The sequence below is a fragment of the Semicossyphus pulcher genome, unplaced genomic scaffold (genome assembly GCF_022749685.1).
Source record: "Semicossyphus pulcher isolate SPU_LCO1_2020_fin unplaced genomic scaffold, fSemPul1.0.p SCAF_3, whole genome shotgun sequence".
NCBI lineage: Eukaryota > Metazoa > Chordata > Actinopteri > Labriformes > Labridae > Semicossyphus > Semicossyphus pulcher.
In genome coordinates, this window is record NW_027211704.1 from 17,728,011 (window position 1) to 17,744,266 (window position 16,256).

General features: G+C 41.1%; 1 protein-coding gene across 2 annotated transcripts; it reads left to right on the forward strand.

Annotated features, from left to right (window-relative positions):
- Positions 1 to 1,068: 1,068 nt before the first annotated feature.
- Positions 1,069 to 16,082, forward strand: LOC138605783 (LIM domain and actin-binding protein 1-like). 2 transcript variants are annotated; one of them, XM_069678218.1, is made up of 10 exons: positions 1,069 to 1,130; positions 3,782 to 3,921; positions 4,946 to 4,991; positions 8,147 to 8,563; positions 11,115 to 11,169; positions 11,454 to 11,545; positions 13,245 to 13,323; positions 13,481 to 13,512; positions 13,619 to 13,752; positions 13,886 to 16,082. In XM_069678218.1, exons 2-10 carry the CDS (start codon positions 3,803 to 3,805, stop codon positions 14,916 to 14,918), a joined length of 2,007 nt encoding a protein of 668 aa, XP_069534319.1. In that variant the 5' UTR covers positions 1,069 to 1,130; positions 3,782 to 3,802; the 3' UTR covers positions 14,919 to 16,082. The 2 variants fall into 2 exon arrangements, with proteins under 2 accessions (XP_069534319.1, XP_069534320.1); XM_069678219.1 differs by lacking the exons at positions 1,069 to 1,130; positions 3,782 to 3,921; positions 4,946 to 4,991 and adding an exon at positions 7,096 to 7,167.
- The last annotated feature ends 174 nt before the right edge of the window (positions 16,083 to 16,256 follow it).

Genomic DNA, 16,256 nt, shown 5'->3' on the forward strand with positions numbered 1-16,256 from the left:
TGTAATTTAATAGGGAAATTCATATGAAAGGAAAGCTCCTCCCAAAAAGCAATTTAACGGGCGATGGCGTCATCATTAATCGTGTCACAATTGATCTCGTTCACAGAATGTACCCTTCTTCCTTTTCGTTGTTGGTTTGTACATTCACCTGGAACAAAATACACGTTTTTTAATAACACTGAACTGTGAGCATTTCAACATTAAACTACTTGCATTAAATCATCAGAACACTATTGCTAAACCAGTGGGAAAAAAAATAAAAGTAGCATTTTTATAGTCTATATTTTTTAATCTACAGAAAAATGAAAAATCAGATGATACGTATAAAAGTGGTAGTATGGGGTTTGTGACATGGGCCCATTATTATACTATCATTAGGCTGTAATTATAGTATTGCTAATAATAGTAAGAAAGTGTAAAAGACTTTTATCTAAGTTTAGATATTTGGCCAAAAGGCATTGTTATAGAGAATTGTGTTCATTTAGTTGGCTTAAGAGTAAAACCTTAAACTCAAAAATCTGCTTCCAAACAATAGGCCTACCCCTGGGCTAAAGATTACTGTGCCTTGCTCATGGTCTGTTGAGCATCCTGGATGCTTGCAATCACTGGAGCATCATCTGAGGTCTTCAAATTAAAACTACGATCCTTTTTCAAAGCAATTCAAATCATCTTTTAATTAACCTCAATAAATAAGCAGTGTTCACACAAACTGTCAAAGTCTACATCAATGCATTGCCAGCCCTGAGGAATCAAAAGCTGCTCTACGGTAAGAAACCTGAGCAGTTCAGTATGTCAGCTTTCTTTCTCTCCTGTCTCTCCTCTGGCTTTCTCTTCGCATGAAAAATGAGCGAGTAATGCTTGCAGTTCTCAGGAATTTTTGGGTGAGTGGTATGCATGCTAGGTGAGCGCACGCGCTCACACACACATAAATGTACCAGGTAGGGGTAATGCAATACCCAAGGTCATTGGTGTATAAAAACCACATGACCCAGCTCTTCCACTCCCATGACACCTTTCTGTTCACTCCACCTCTGGCGGGCACACACCGGGCGGTGACGCAGTCGCAGCAGCAAGTGTCAGGTGTCTCTCCAGGTTTCACAAAAAGAGTGAGTCAACGGAAGTTCGCACAGGTAAGACAAAGCTCCAAGCAGGGACGGGAAAACATGTTAATAACTTGAGCTAGTGCTATTGTAAAATTATCAAAAGTAGGCCTATGTATGTTGAAAAGTAGAATGAGCGCGTGAGTGTTTAGATTTTGGCTTTGATCTGTATAACTACGCACGTGCACATTCAGCCCTGCTCATAAAGAGCTCACTGTCTTTGGGGAAAATCGATGCCAAACCAGTCCAGCTGCTGAGTCTGTACTCTAGGCTTTGTTGTCTCTTTATACTCCTCAGTCTAATTAAGAACTCACTCACCAAGAGTATATATATTAAAATATATTCAAACTATATTTGTATATAGCCATATAGTTTCTCTATTTTAACCAGAAGTCACAAACGTTGTCTACAAGGAGCTTACAGTTTAACTAACCTGACATTACAGCTCTTCTAATAACATGGTGAGCTGTGAGCAGGGCTGCCAATCTTTAACATGAGTCATGTCTTATTACATCGCCTCAGTACTGCTTCTTCAGGTTGAACTCAATTATCTCCATATGAATAACATATGTGCTTTTGTTTTGTTTTAAGTAATAATTGCTTCTCAGGTCAATCATGTGTTGAGAAAGGCAGGCTCCTCCTTACCCATGAGTCATACTGTATACGACTGTGTTGTGGTAGCTTGTTGTTAAGGAGAACTTGGCGATATAAGCAAGGGTTAAAGGTCAGTATCCACCTTTCACTGATAATGTGTGATGGGGATGAAGCTTATTATCAGGTTTCAAAAGCTCATATCAGATATCCTGCAATGGTTTCAAGGCTCCTCTTTGCTTAAACAGGAACACTTTTGCAATGGCTTTCTTTACATTCTGTTGCCTGTTTTACCTCTGATCACTAAAAATGAAGTCAGTGTTCTTTAGATCCAGAGAAGTAAAGCAGGGTGGTCTGCAAAGTTCAACATTTTAGTTTCTTTACTGTCAGGCTTCCAATCCAGTTAATACAAGACAGGCAGCATGTAAGGCATTAAGGCTGTTTTCTCATACAGGAAAAGCGTGCTATGGCCTCACCCTATTCTGTATTTGAATCAGAAACATTTCCTGCTGTGTATTGAATTTCACAGCTCGGTTCAGCTCGGCTGTTCTCTTTGTGTATTTACAAGGAGAAGAACTTGGGTTTGACTCCCAACCCTTGTTGCTTTTGTGGGAGCTCAATTTTTTGTTCCTGTTTTTCTAAGTTGCTGGCTTAGTTCAACAGTTAAAGGATATGCAAATGAGGTGGACTGGCGAGTCTAAACTTAGTTCACCTTTGTTGTCCTTAGGATGGACGGGTGATCTTTGTGGGGCGTGTCCCTATATTTCTTGCTGTGCATGCTGGTGCAGCATTTAGCCGTCCTATGTCCTGCTAAAGGACTAACTGCAAGATTAGTTTTTAGTTTTTCTTTTTGTTCTTAAACCAAGGCACAATTTCAATAGTATCTGTAACCAGTGCATGTCTCACAGCTAATCAATAGACCGTGTAAACTAACTCGCCAATCAGGACTTAAAACCTGTAGTAACTGTAAACAGCCCCAAGCTATTCAGATATGAGACACCAAGTTAAAGCACCTAAGCAGTCTGTCAATCTTTACCTCTGCCCATCTAGTATCACTTCACTGACGATAGATAGGAGTAATCACATATAATTATATAGAATTATAACTATGTAATGTATTTATATACTTAGATATTGTATTTATCTCAATTGGTTGCTCTGTCGGCGGTACAGTCAGAATGATAGTTGCGTTTGATTGTTTTCGAGTGTTTCGAAATTGTGTTGAAATTCAGTCCAAAGTCCTCTCCCTACATGCTGCCAGTGTTACTTTCATCTGGGGGGTGATGTAACAGGTGCACCCGGGTGAAAAAGCCCAGACAGTTACAGCTTATTGAGTTTATCACCAGTGGTGATTACATATGGTTGTAACATAATGTCTGAGCACTGAAAGAGGGAGCCAAGGCCTGATATTAGGACATCTACAGGCTGTATCAGAGGCCAGTCATCCGTCTGTGGCTATTATTTCTTAGGTGTGTGTTTGTTGGAGGGAAGTGAAAGAAACATTGTGTGTGTGTGTGTCACGCAGTGCGGCTCCTCTGGTCCTCTCTGAAATGCCTCCCTCCTCTCATAATGATAATGTGCTCCCGCTGAGGTAAGCTCGTAGTTTGAGTTTCCATCTTGGCGATCAAGCGGCAGAAGCCCGAGTTCAAGTTTGAACACGCCGCCTTGTTTGTTTGAATGCTTCACTGTATGAGCATACATATGTGCATGCTCTCTTCGGTATGTAGCCCCTGTCAGGCAGTGGGGGGTGGGACAGGAGATAAACTGATGGAGAGGATGGTACAAACTTGCAAAACAATGATCTCAGACAGCACATAGTTCCTCTGCATGCACACACCTGGACTCTGGCAGGAGAACTCTGAAGAGTCTGTACAAGTCAAGTTAGATTTTATTTGTGTTTATCCATTTAAAACAGCTGTTTTGTGTATGGAAATCAACTCTGATGTTGCCATGCAGCACAGCCACGACATGGAAGACTAATGAACAAATCAAGTATCATGAATGATTTGATAATAATGGTATGAGAGAAGTGCAGAGTTACAGAGGTGTCGCACTGAACACAGCTAACGGTGGTTATGTTTGTATTTTAGGTATCCATAAAGCTACCAGAGATGGAAAGCGGTCCCTTCAGTCGACGGTCCTGGGCGACACAGTCGCTGCGTGTCACGGCAAAGGAGATCTCACTGAGTGGTCGAGGGAAAAACAATGCTATCGCTGAACGCTTCTCCAAGTGAGTAACACCTGACGTTCTAGAAAGGTTATACATTTGTAACAGACGAAATGAGTGTTCGATACATTTGTAGATAATGCCACCATCAACAACATTTCTAGTTCCATGGTTTTATGTAAATAATTTACAAATACTTGGAGCCAAATGAAAGAGTTATATTTGGGACTGCATTGAGCTACTTCAAACAGTTCTTAAGTCCATTTCACTAAGCTGATGATGCATTGAAAATAAATGCTAATAAAACCTATAAATATATTAGTTTAAATTGCATGGTGCTTGTTTAAACTTTAGAGAAACAAGCAAGGTAGCCAAACAAAGAAATACTAAAACCACTCAAGGCAACACGTATACTAGGGCTGGGAATCATCACCTCACGATTTAATGCAATTACGATTATCAGGGCTGTGATTTGATTATTAAACGCTTCTCGGTGCATCACAATCTTTTATTCGATCCCTTTCAATACATGGTGATCTGAATTATTTTTTAACCAGTTCATGTTACATTGCTAAGTATTGTAGTTACACCTCATTGTTAAAAACTAGTTAACTGAATTAACTTCAGTTACTGACTGTTAGAGGGTTTAAATTGACACACGATGGCAGCTAAATTAACAGATTCAAAGCCCAGAAAAGTGGACAAAGAAAAGCGATTATTGCGATGCAGAATCACAAAAGGAAGAATCCTGATTACAACTATTATTGATTATTTCTCCCACCCTTAACATATACGTACTCTGCCTGACTATAAGTGCAGGAAAATTTAGGTGAGTAGATTGTTAGCTTGTCGAAGACGTCTGTGGTTTGCTACCGTAGCTTTAAGAAAGATTAAGAATACTTTATCTCATAATATTAAACCCTAAAACTGTAAGAAATAATAAATGAAACTAAATTGAGCTTAAACTAAAATCCCCAAAACAAGTGTATATACCTTGCAAGGTTCTTGAAAGAAGAACTGACTGTTGTTTGAGTCTTTTTTTTGTTTGAGTCAGCAGAGGTCAGTGTTGTTTCTGTCTCTCTCTCAGGTACCAGAGAGCTGCTGAGGAGTCCAATGCTGAGAGGAAAAAAGGAGTAAGTATGTGTAAGATGTTTGAGAGTTTGTTTTTAAATCGTAAGGTGTAAAGTAAATCCTTATTTATGAAACAGTAGGTCACAGCTTAAATTGTTTGTCACAGTCTGAAATCACAGTCCATCTTGTTTACAGCATGTTGATAATCCTCTCCTAACACACCACATGATTAAATGAAGTGTGTGTTTGCTGCATGTCTTGCTTCATTTGCTCAGTGGCTGCTGCTGGTGCTGAAGTAATTGTTGCATGTTGAGAAGAGGGGAACACACACACGCGCACACACTCACCATGCCAACACACTGTCTGGGCCACATGTCTTGTCTACGCTGACCTCTCATTGGCCACTTGTTGCGATGGGCAGGCTATCAAACCCATAATCCTACTACAGTATAATCCCCCTGTACTTCCCTTCATTGTCACTCTGAAACACTTATAAACAAAGCAGGACTGAGATTATATGAGTGACTGATCGGCTAATACCATGAGCAAATACAAGGTAATTTTCTTTGGATGAACTGCATGAAATGTGAGGATTGTTTAAGTGTGTGAGTAAATGCTTGATAGCTTCTGTAGTCTTTGTTTAGGGATCTGCCCAGTAATGACACTGACAAGGAGGCTTTGTTTTTATCCTGTAGCAACGATGTATGAATGTATTTCCTGCAATATTTAGTAAGGTGCAATGAACTGAATTTAAAAGATGCTCTGCAGGCAAATTTCTGTCTGCAAGTGCAGGTTGTAATTTACATTTTTTGTTGAGTCATAATAGTTAAACTTTTCAGGAACCAATCATATGTGTGGACAAGAGCTGGTGGCATTATTATAGCAATACGGAAGTCTAGTTAAGATTCATGAGGATAACAACCATGCCCCGATGAGTCTGAGGCACATTTGAATGAGTGGAGTAAAAAGACCATCTGTCTGTCTGTGCATGTGTGTGTGTGTGTGTGTGTGTGTGTGAGCGGGAGTTGGGTGGGTAAGGGGGGGTTGTTATACAACAACGAAACCATTAGTCAATTACATAGATTAAAAAGATACATGACAGATAGTTGTTAAAAATATCAACCATATATTTAGATATAAAGATTTGCTGCTTTTATCGGTTTGATATGATGGATTATTACATTCTTTAACTTTACTGTGGGAGATTACTGGTCAGCATATAACCAGATTTATTGATAAATGTTATTGATAAATAGTTTTATCCATATTGTCTGCTTATACTTTTATTAAGTCCAGTTACGGCCACAAAGTTTCGGTGAGTCTTCATCTCTCTTCATGATTTCAGGCGGTGCAGCTAGTGGAGCTAATAACTCTGCTCAGTCTTCCAGCGCCCTAAGACAAGCTCATCTATCGCCACATATTGAAGCAGTGAATTAAACTACAAGATGAGTTTGGTGCAATAGTCTCTTCAGCTTCGGTTCATCAGTGTGCTCAGTAAAGAATAAGCTGCTCTGATTTCAGGAAAATCAAGGCACCTTTATCAATAAGTGATTTGCACGGAGCATGCAAACTTTTACAGTGTGCTTTATCTCTTTTATGCTAACATGATTAGCATTAGCTTAGTGTCATTAGCTTAGCTTGAACAGGATGCAGTTGCAGGAATTTCTATTTTATTATTTTAAAGCTCAGGAATCTCTGGCTCCACAAATTAAATTGCAAGCATCTGACTTAATATTGAGTGACGGTGCCCTGATGTAGACACAAACAGAATGGACTGAGCCTCTCTTATTAGTGCTTGTTGTTTGAGTACTAAAAGTACTACGTTTACGACTCCTGCTAATATGTGATGAGTGTTGTAAATAATTATTCAATGTCAAAACAATCCTGTGTTGTAAAGATAAGCACTATGAAGTGGGGCTGTTATCTTCCCAATTCATCGTGAGTGGACAACTGTCAGCGACACAGTGAACAAAGAGTTAACTTTTCCCTGAATGTATCATTTCCTGCTCTGGTTTCCTGGGTATCTGAGTCTCTCTCCCTCTCATTCACTTTCCTGCTGTTAAAGGGGCTGGACTCGCCCTCATGAGCACTTTTTGACTAGCTGCTAACATCTGTTCGAGCTCTGCCTCTCGCTGTCTGTCAGCTCTCTGAACCTGTAGAGAAGAAACAAGCAAAGGACCCTCGCTTTCCTCGCTGTCTCTCTCCTCATCTGGCCACTCCAACGCATTCACAGCCGAGGTTTCTTTCTGTCTTTTTTTTCGCTTTTTTTCTTTAAAAACAGGAACAATCTTGCCACTGTGCAGTTCTCTCCATTCATCCGGACTTTCCTCACAAAGACAGTAATTGTGCGTCTGTTTTTTGTCCACTTTGGTTTTTCTTGTTCCTATTGTTCAGTCGTTTACTCCAATATTCTTCTTTCTTTTTCTACATGTTCTTTCCTTCAGTTTGTCTGTCAGTCTGTGCATGTTCATGAAACTTATTTGCCTTAAGGTAGTCACGTCTTTTGGAGACTAAATGTGGGTTTTTGTTTGTTAATATCTCAAAATTAAGATAAATTAATTTGTAGTTTTTTGAGTGTTTGTAGTTTTTCATTGTAACCATTCCTAAATTCCACTGTCGTGACCTCAGCCAACCTCAAGTTGTTTTTTAAAGATTTATCAGTGGTTATTTTACTTGTATGACTTTGATTTATCCGCATGTCCACATCCTCTTTCTTCAACGTGTCATTCCTCTTTTTATAATTAAGGAAGTTTGTGGAGGTCACACAGCAGCAGTGCGCCTCCTGTTGTTCTGTTGTGCTGTTTACGGCTCCACGTGTTCAGTGGACATGAATGGCTGACGGAGAAGAGAGCCCTCTTTAGTGTGTTTTTTTTGGAAAAGGTGAAGTTGTAGTGTGGAAAGGAATGCAGCTGAAGAGAAAAAAGCATGCTGAGCCCTGCTATGTCCATCTCGAGCCAGTCATTTTCCTTCTGCAGCCGCAGCAAAACAGCTACTTCCTGGTCCAGCTTTGAACAGCTGTTCACCTCATCTGTCATGAGCCAAGTTCAGATCCCGGCATTTCCTTTCTTCCACGGTGCTGAGCTGCATGCTTTGTTGCCAAAAGGAAATACTTCTAATTCTAGAGTGGCACCAGCAGAAGGAGAACAGGCTGCATACTTTTGTATTTTCACTTTACTTTTGGCCCTCATATTAAAACTGCTTTAAATCTTCCTCACAGGCCTCTGAGAGTGTGACGCCCTCCCTGCGGTCAGCCAACCTGAGCTCTCTGAAGAAGCGCTGGGAGCAGAGAGGGAGCAACGATAAGGACACGTCTTCTCCAGTCCCGCCTCCAATCCAGTCCAGCATCCGCCGCAGGCCCCCTGCTCTGGCCAGACCTCCTTCTATCACCGAGCAGCCTCCTCCATTAAAGAGCCCCGCTGTGCCGACTGATCAGGGAGGTCAACTCGCGGCTCCAAAAGACAGCAGAGGTGAAGAGCAGAGAGGCATGGACAGGGATGAGCTGACACACAGTGACAGACCTGAAAAGCTCGACGAGCAAGTTCCAACCAGCCCCCGTGCCTCCTATGAGAAACCCAGAGTGCCACTGAACAACCTGAAGATGAAGTTTGAGAGGGGAGAGGACGCCGCGGGCAAGGTAGATATAAACACATACACTGCAGAAGAGCATCAGTTTCTGCTTTGATACACAGGAATTAGCACTTTATCTAAATGTAGGACATCCCCTTTAATCTTTATTTAAGTACCAGCAAAAGTTCTCTATTTGTGCTCGATTCCTCTCTAAGTCTCCTTTTTACTGACAGCTTAGACAGCTGTGCACCCACTGGCCATGTCTCCCAGGCTTAGACTGTAACCACAATGTTGATGAGTGGGATTTACTGTACTGATCACGGTCAAAAGGCAGAGTGTTTTCACATGTGGCTAACTCTGTGTTGCATAAGCAGAAGCTGCTTTTGCGTCCACAATAAATTTGCATCTTTGATCTCCAGAATTTGCAGTGCTTACAAGGTTTATCTTCTTATTATCCAGCCATACAGCCAATCATAAATACATGAAACCAAACAAAACACAATAATTAGTGTTATTTCTGTTGAGAATACAGGCCTTTGTAATGAGTTTACACATGAGAAAGAGACACAAGAGGTCACCTGTAACTGACTATAATGATAACTTTTACTATGCAGCACTACTGCCTTATATTTAAAGCCAAGCTCCGCTCTTTGATCTGTCGTCTTCGCAGAAATAATCGGCGCAAAGAACAATGGCATGTTTAAAACCCTCACATCATTTCTTCTTTTTTCCACCTGAATTCTGCCGTCGCTCCCCCACCCGTCTCTGTCCTCCCCCCTCACTCTCTCTTGCGTCTCTCTCCCTCTGAGCCCAAAACAACAAGCCCTCCACTCTTCACCTTCCTCAGCTGAGGAATGCAGGAACATTCCTGACCTTAGGGCTGTTTCATTCTTCACAGAGTCACCTCTGAGGAGCAAACACTCTTTGTCGCACTTTTCACTTTAGGCACAGAGTTTAGTTTTTTTTCCAACAGTCCTGCGTCATTTGTGGAGTTCCACTTTTTATGCAAAATTTGTGCGATTTTCGCCATTTTAGAAATACTTTATCATATTACGCAATTGCATCACCAAGAGGAAGTGAAAGGTTTGTGGTGGAGTATTGTTACATGGAGTCAACACTGCCTGAGGAGGTTAGATATCTTCTACTTCAGTGAACACAAGTACTGCAGGTTAATAAAGCTGTCAACAAGTTCAGCTGAAGCATCCTGAGGAAAAAAATCTCTATTAATTGGTCAGGATGTTTTCCACGGTGCAGAATAACTGCTGGGATAAACTCCGGTTCAGCCGTTAGTGTAGGTGACGCACAGCACAATGGAACGGTTTTGGTTCACTGGTCTTCAGGTCAGGGGCATGTTGGTGTCTGTCCGTGCAGATACCTGACATTTTGCTGTCATTATTGCAGCCCTGCTGAGATGGAGCCTGTAGTTTGGTGTTTGGGAAGTATGTTCAAACAACATTCTTATGACAAAGATGTGTCAAAGGCTTTCATCTGATCAGGAAAGGTCAAACAGGGGACAGAACTGAGCTCGAGCAACCCTGAAGGCTTTCATTTAGAGCAGCACATCTGTCAGGAATAATTAGGGACAATACCGAAACACGGAAGGTATTCCAAGTTAGTTTGGAAATGTAGAGTTTTAGCTTTATTTTGATACTTTTGTTTAGAGATAGACCGATATGGTTTTTTCAGGGCCGATACCGATACCGAATATTAGAAGTCAAGGAGGCCGATAACCGATATTTGGAGCCGATATTCATTTGCAGTAAAAGTGAAAATATTGGCGTCAAAATTTTGAATATTACAAACTCCAACACTTAACTTTGTTTAGATGCCTTTAAGCATATGTGTATTAAACAAACAAACATAAAGCGCAGGGAGTTCCCAGGGTCAGCAGCATCTCTTATAAAGTTAATTGAAAATTTAAACAAATAAATAAATAACTTCCTGAAGTTCTATTAAGTAAATAAAACAAAGTTAAATAAAATTTGCAAAGAAATGAACTTTTTCTCCTCTCCGCTGTGTGTGTGAGCACTCTGCACTCTTTTTGGCCGTCGGATAATCCCTATTTTTGTTTGAATGCAACCACTTCATATGTTTTACCTGTTCGACAATGACGCGTCACGCTCTAACCCTGTTCTTCAAAACGGTGCTTACCTGTGTGGGATGCTTTTACTTGTATATTCATTACAGGCAGTGAAACTTTTACCAACCAGTTATATTTGAATACCTTACACACACAAAGTGAACCGCTTTTACCATATGTTGTTTCTGTAATAATACATTTGTTATTTAGTCCTGCTTAAATCTGTTATGGACACGTTGCAGCACCATCACAATCTAAATGTTCAAAGATTTTTTTAATTTGTGCTTCTGGTGTTTAAACCGAGCTAAATCATGTTCACAAAAAAAGATCAGATAAAAAAAGCTTAAAGCTAAGGTCTGTGTTAAATGATAATAAAAGATTTATGGTGATGTTTGTGTGGCTGAAAGGCAGGAAGGCAGATACACAGATGTACTGTAGTTAGAAGAGGAAACGGGCTTGGGTTGGTGCATGTACAACTTCACAGCTTTGGTTTTGTGAGCTGGACCTCTGCTTTAACGTCATCATTTTACTCTCACAGGGAGGCAGGACGACACTGCGCAGTACTTCATCTGAGGACATGGACCAACATGGAGGTAAAGACAAACACACAAACAAATAGACACAGTCCTTTGAATTAATTAACTGAGATTTTGCACATGTAACAGGAGTTGATACAATACACAGATATTTACCCTTAAACACACTTATTTCAATTCTTTGTCCTGTGTGATGTGGGATGGTAGTGTTGAGTTAGACAACACAGCACTGTGTGCCACAACCAGAACAATACTACTGCAGAGCAACATTGTTGTTTAAGTGAAATACATCCACACGTTTCATGTGAGTTTGCTGTTAAAGTGTTCGTGTCCTGCTTTAGGTTCCTCTGTGTCTAAACGAGCGGTGGAATCCATGAAGGAGAAGCTCGCCAAGTACCAGGCCTCTGTTTCCAAACAAAGCACCTCTCGCTCTGTGAGTTCATGCACAAGGAGACATGTTCAGAATATAAATCAAATATCAAACCTGTTTTACTGTGAAAAGTTTACGTTTTTGTAACAATATTCTGCTTTTAAAGTCTTATTGACATCGTTTTCACACATCAATTTTCAGCCTGTTTTTCTCTATTAAGAAACATTTATTTTGAAATAACTTTAATTTAAATGGGAATAAAAAAATCAAATGAGCCACAATTATTGTGCAAATAAGAACATAAATAAACATGTAATCATATTAGAGGATTGATCATAACTCAGTCTTTATTATAGTGTTTTCCAGATTGCTGAAGTTTGCCAAGCCACAGTTAGTTATGATGCTTTTTTATTTAAGACTATTTCAGAAGTCAATTCTTCTTTACTAGATTTTAAAACACTGAGCCCAGAGGGGTTTACTACGAAGCAAGTTCAACATACCCAGACTTTCTTTGTGTAAGCTTGCTCAACAAAGCCTGAAGCACCAGTTAGAGATAACAGGTATCATGAAGGTGGTTATGACCTCTCTCTGTTAACCCCGGGTTTGTGCTTCAGGCTCTGTGCACGCTCACAGAAAAAGGGGCGTTTTTTACGCGTCATTTGACACCACACAAAACGGAGCGATCATCGGCTGTCCGCTTCAGTCAGACTGTTTAAATGAGAAAGTTAAAGTTATTACGGTAAAAACCAACACTGAAGGCACGAAAGGAATGCTACAGAAATGTTTATTTTTAATTTACATAAATTAATGAATTTATTTTACCTCACGAAACGCCCTCAGTGCCTCCTGTTTATTTAACTACACAAAGTAAACTCTTACACTGTAACAATGATACATATGATTTCGGTCAGGAAAGGCAGTTTAGATCAGATACTTTCACTTCATACAGGCAAGGAAACAACTTCAGTATTTGTCCAAATATAATTCATATTAATGAATTTATTTGATTTAATCTGTGATAAATACCTACAGACTCATCAATTGTATTATTTGCATTTTAGCTGCAAAACCTGCCGTGTAAAACGGACTTGGCAGGAAATTAGGACCAAACAAAAACACTTTATCCAGTGTCCTTAGATGCTGTGTCTCCATTGTTCTTTACTGTTTGGATGATCCGCTGGAATTTCACCCAAAGCAAACAGGTAAAAACTAGAAGAGGGAGACTGGGGGGGCATATCATATTCATCACTTGCTGAATGCACGGCTTAGTTCTGTGTCTTTAGCCTACATGCGTAACATGCGCTCCAGAAGTACACAGAATACATATAACCTCAGCTGAGGATCTATATCACCAGCGGTGAACATCGTCAGAACATTACTAATGACAGGGCGGCACTTTACAGCCGATTATAAGCTGAAATTCTGAACATAACCTGGTACCGGCCAGGTAAGCTTTGCAGAGTAAGTTACCATGGTGATTTAGCCAGGTAAAAAGAGAGCCAGCTTCGGGTTAAGCCTCTAATCTCGCTTCGTAGTACACCCCTTTGAACATATAGCCGTTATGGACTCCACATTGTACTTCGGTGATTTATGGGTCTTTCTCTGCAGCTCTGCCGTCTGTTAAATTATGTACATTGTTTGCTGTTTTCCTTCCTTCCTGCCCAAACCAGAATTAACAAAAATACCCAACAGTAAATTATGTAACAGCCAGTTAACACAAGTGTTTGTTTTCCTCTTTTCTTTCACTTTGTGTTTCCTGCAGGGTGTGGCCACGGAGGTGCCTGCTCCAAAAACATCTGCACCCGTAAATCAGAAACACAGTCCTGCTCCTGAGTGCAATGGTGAGTCCTACTACAAGGACACATTCCCACATAAATGCTATGGATACAGTATTATCTGTAACATAACTAGAAGATAAATATATTATCACACAACACAGTTTGCTTTGATCAGCTTCTGAAGTACAGATGAACATTTTGTGTGTTTTGTCTGTTTCAGGGGAGAGCAGCGAGCAACCCAAAGCATCGAGGGTGAGTAAGACATCACGACAAGCAGGAAACACGCATGAATCATCAAAGGAAATCCAATTTCACCCCTTGTTTATTATAAATATATATGTGACTGTTGTGTGTTTAGAAGTTCTGCCCTCCGGTGAAGGAGACGTGCGTCGCGTGTTTGAAGACGGTGTATCCTCTGGAGAGACTGGTGGCTCTGCAGCACGTCTACCACAAAAGCTGCTTCCGCTGTGTGCACTGCAGCGCCAAGCTCAGGTCAGTCTCACATGATAGAATAATTGTGCTTTCTTATTTTTCTAAGTTGGGACATTCTTCATGTCTCCTCAGTGACTGTCACAGAACCAAAACCAAGCAAGGAAATCTAATCTCTGCTTCTCTGTGTTTCTAGTCTTGGGAACTACGCCTCCCTGCATGGTAATGTGTACTGCAAGCCCCATTTCAACCAGCTGTTTAAAGCTAAAGGAAACTACGATGAGGGCTTTGGCAAACGACCCCACAAGGAGCTCTGGGAGCCTCGGGCTGAGGGAGAAGAAGGTGAGGAAGGGGTGAAGCCAAAAGAACAAGAGAAACCAGCAGCTGTGACTAGTCCAACTGAGAGTATCTCAGACAAACCGCTCAGCCCAACTGAGGAAGAATCCCCGCAGGTGAAGGTCACAGACCTGACTGCTGCACTGGAGACGCGCGTGCAGAGTCACACCTCCTCCGGGGAGAAACCTGCAGAGAGGCCAGCTGAGAAACGCAGGCTGAGGATTGCCTGGCCTCCCCCGGCCGGCGAGGGCCAAACCGGGGCAGCAATGCTCAGTCCGGTCACAGAGGGAGCTTCTTCAACCCGACCCTGGAGATCCAAGTGGCCCCCGGAGGACGAGGTGCCATCTTCCTTCCAGAGCACAGAGCGGGCCGAGCTGAAAAGCCTGAGGAGGAGCTCCTCTCTAAAGGAGCGCTCTCGGCCTTTTACCATCGCAGTCAGACCCAGCACCACAACCAACCAAGGAACCAGGGAACCTCGCCGGCCGCTCAAATCCCTGCTGGAGTGGAGAGCGTCATTCGAGGAGAAACAATCAAATGAAGAAGCCGCCAAGGAAAACAAGCCGGAAGTTCAGCAGGTTAAACAGCAGGAAAAGAAAGAGCCGAGTGAAGATGCGGCGAGGGCGAAGGAGACCATCTCAGAAGAGGACGTGGAGACTCCGAGACTGGAAGAACAAGCAGAGAGAGGAAAAGCAGCAGCAGAAGAGAGCTCTCTGAGAAGCATCTCCCCAGATATCTCGTCCCCCTCTCCACCTGTGCAGCCAAAACAGAACCGCGCCTCCCAGGATGTGGGCTTCTGGGAGGAGGACAAAGAAGGAAGTGACACCGAGGAGCTGAGCGCAGAGGATATAATCAAGAGGAACCGCTACTATGAGGAGGATGACTCTGACTCATAGGAACTCTAAAAGTCACGGCCATCCACCACTCTCCACTTTCAGTCAGTTTCTCATCTCAGTTTTAAGTAGATCTCAAATATAGCTTTGCAGCATTTTATAGTTGATAGAGGAGATGCAACATTTATAATGTATGTGCGTATACGTTTTAATACTTGCCTTTTATTAAGTTCAAATATGTTTTTTAATTTGAATTATATACTGTTGAAAATATCTGATACAGCTTTTATATGACTCCTGAATTTACTGGAAGTTTGGCCTCCATAAAGCCGAAGCTCATCTCTACAAGCACCATCAGGGGTGTTTTATTTGCAGGTAGTGTGTCCAAAATCCATTATCCTTTATGCTGCATTTTAAGTGCTTCTTAATGACAGCCATTACCCTTCTGCATCAAGAACAGCCGTTATTATGCTCATTTGTGCCCTTTCCTATAACGCAGAAACACCTTAATATCTTAACAAAACTCTCTTTGTAAGATGTTCCTATTTTTTGTATTAATTTGATTGTAAGTTACAGAAAAGAAAACACAAGCTAAATGAGAATGAGCTGGATGAGGTTTTTCGCGAACCTCCTGTCCGTCTTCTCTCAGGGATGAAGCGTCGGCACTCAGACGTGTCCAGCTGCCTTGGTACTGAATCTTTTCTTATTGGACTTTTGTAATAATCCGCTCTTAGACGTGTTAAGGTTAACAGAAACCCCCCTACTGTAATGATACAGCTGAGAATAGATTGCATGGTTTGATGTTAAGAGGTTTCGCCTTCTTCCAGCTCCTAACTGAAGTAAGCATTAATAACACTCTCCTGCAGGGGGCGCTGCAGAATTGGTAAACTACAACTACAGCTGTGCAGTGAGGACAAACTTTTAAGGGATTATTTTTGTTGCAAATTTCAACAAAATCAACAGTTTAAAAATATAATTAATCAGATATATAATTGACAACTATCCTTTCATCTCGTCTGGCCTTCTGGATGTGTGTAACATTTTTTAAATGTGAACCATTTTTTATGGTATGAAAATCACTTTGTATTTTAAAATGCGCTTTGGATTATATGTTTGCACTGCAGGATATTTTCTAATTATTTGTATGATGACACAATGGGCTTTACAGTCGTTTTGTCTGTTGTCAAAACACAATTAAAAGGTATCAAAAAGAAATATTTGCACAAAGCCGACCCCGCCTCTGTCATGATGTATCCTCATTACTGCCTTTGTTCAGTTTCTGGTGATTTGGAGCGACACTGAAGCACAGTTCAACATATTTTAATAGATTTCAGACATTAACACAATATGTCTGCAACCTTAATAAGTAATGTCTTCATTTATATGCTTCTCTTAACAGCC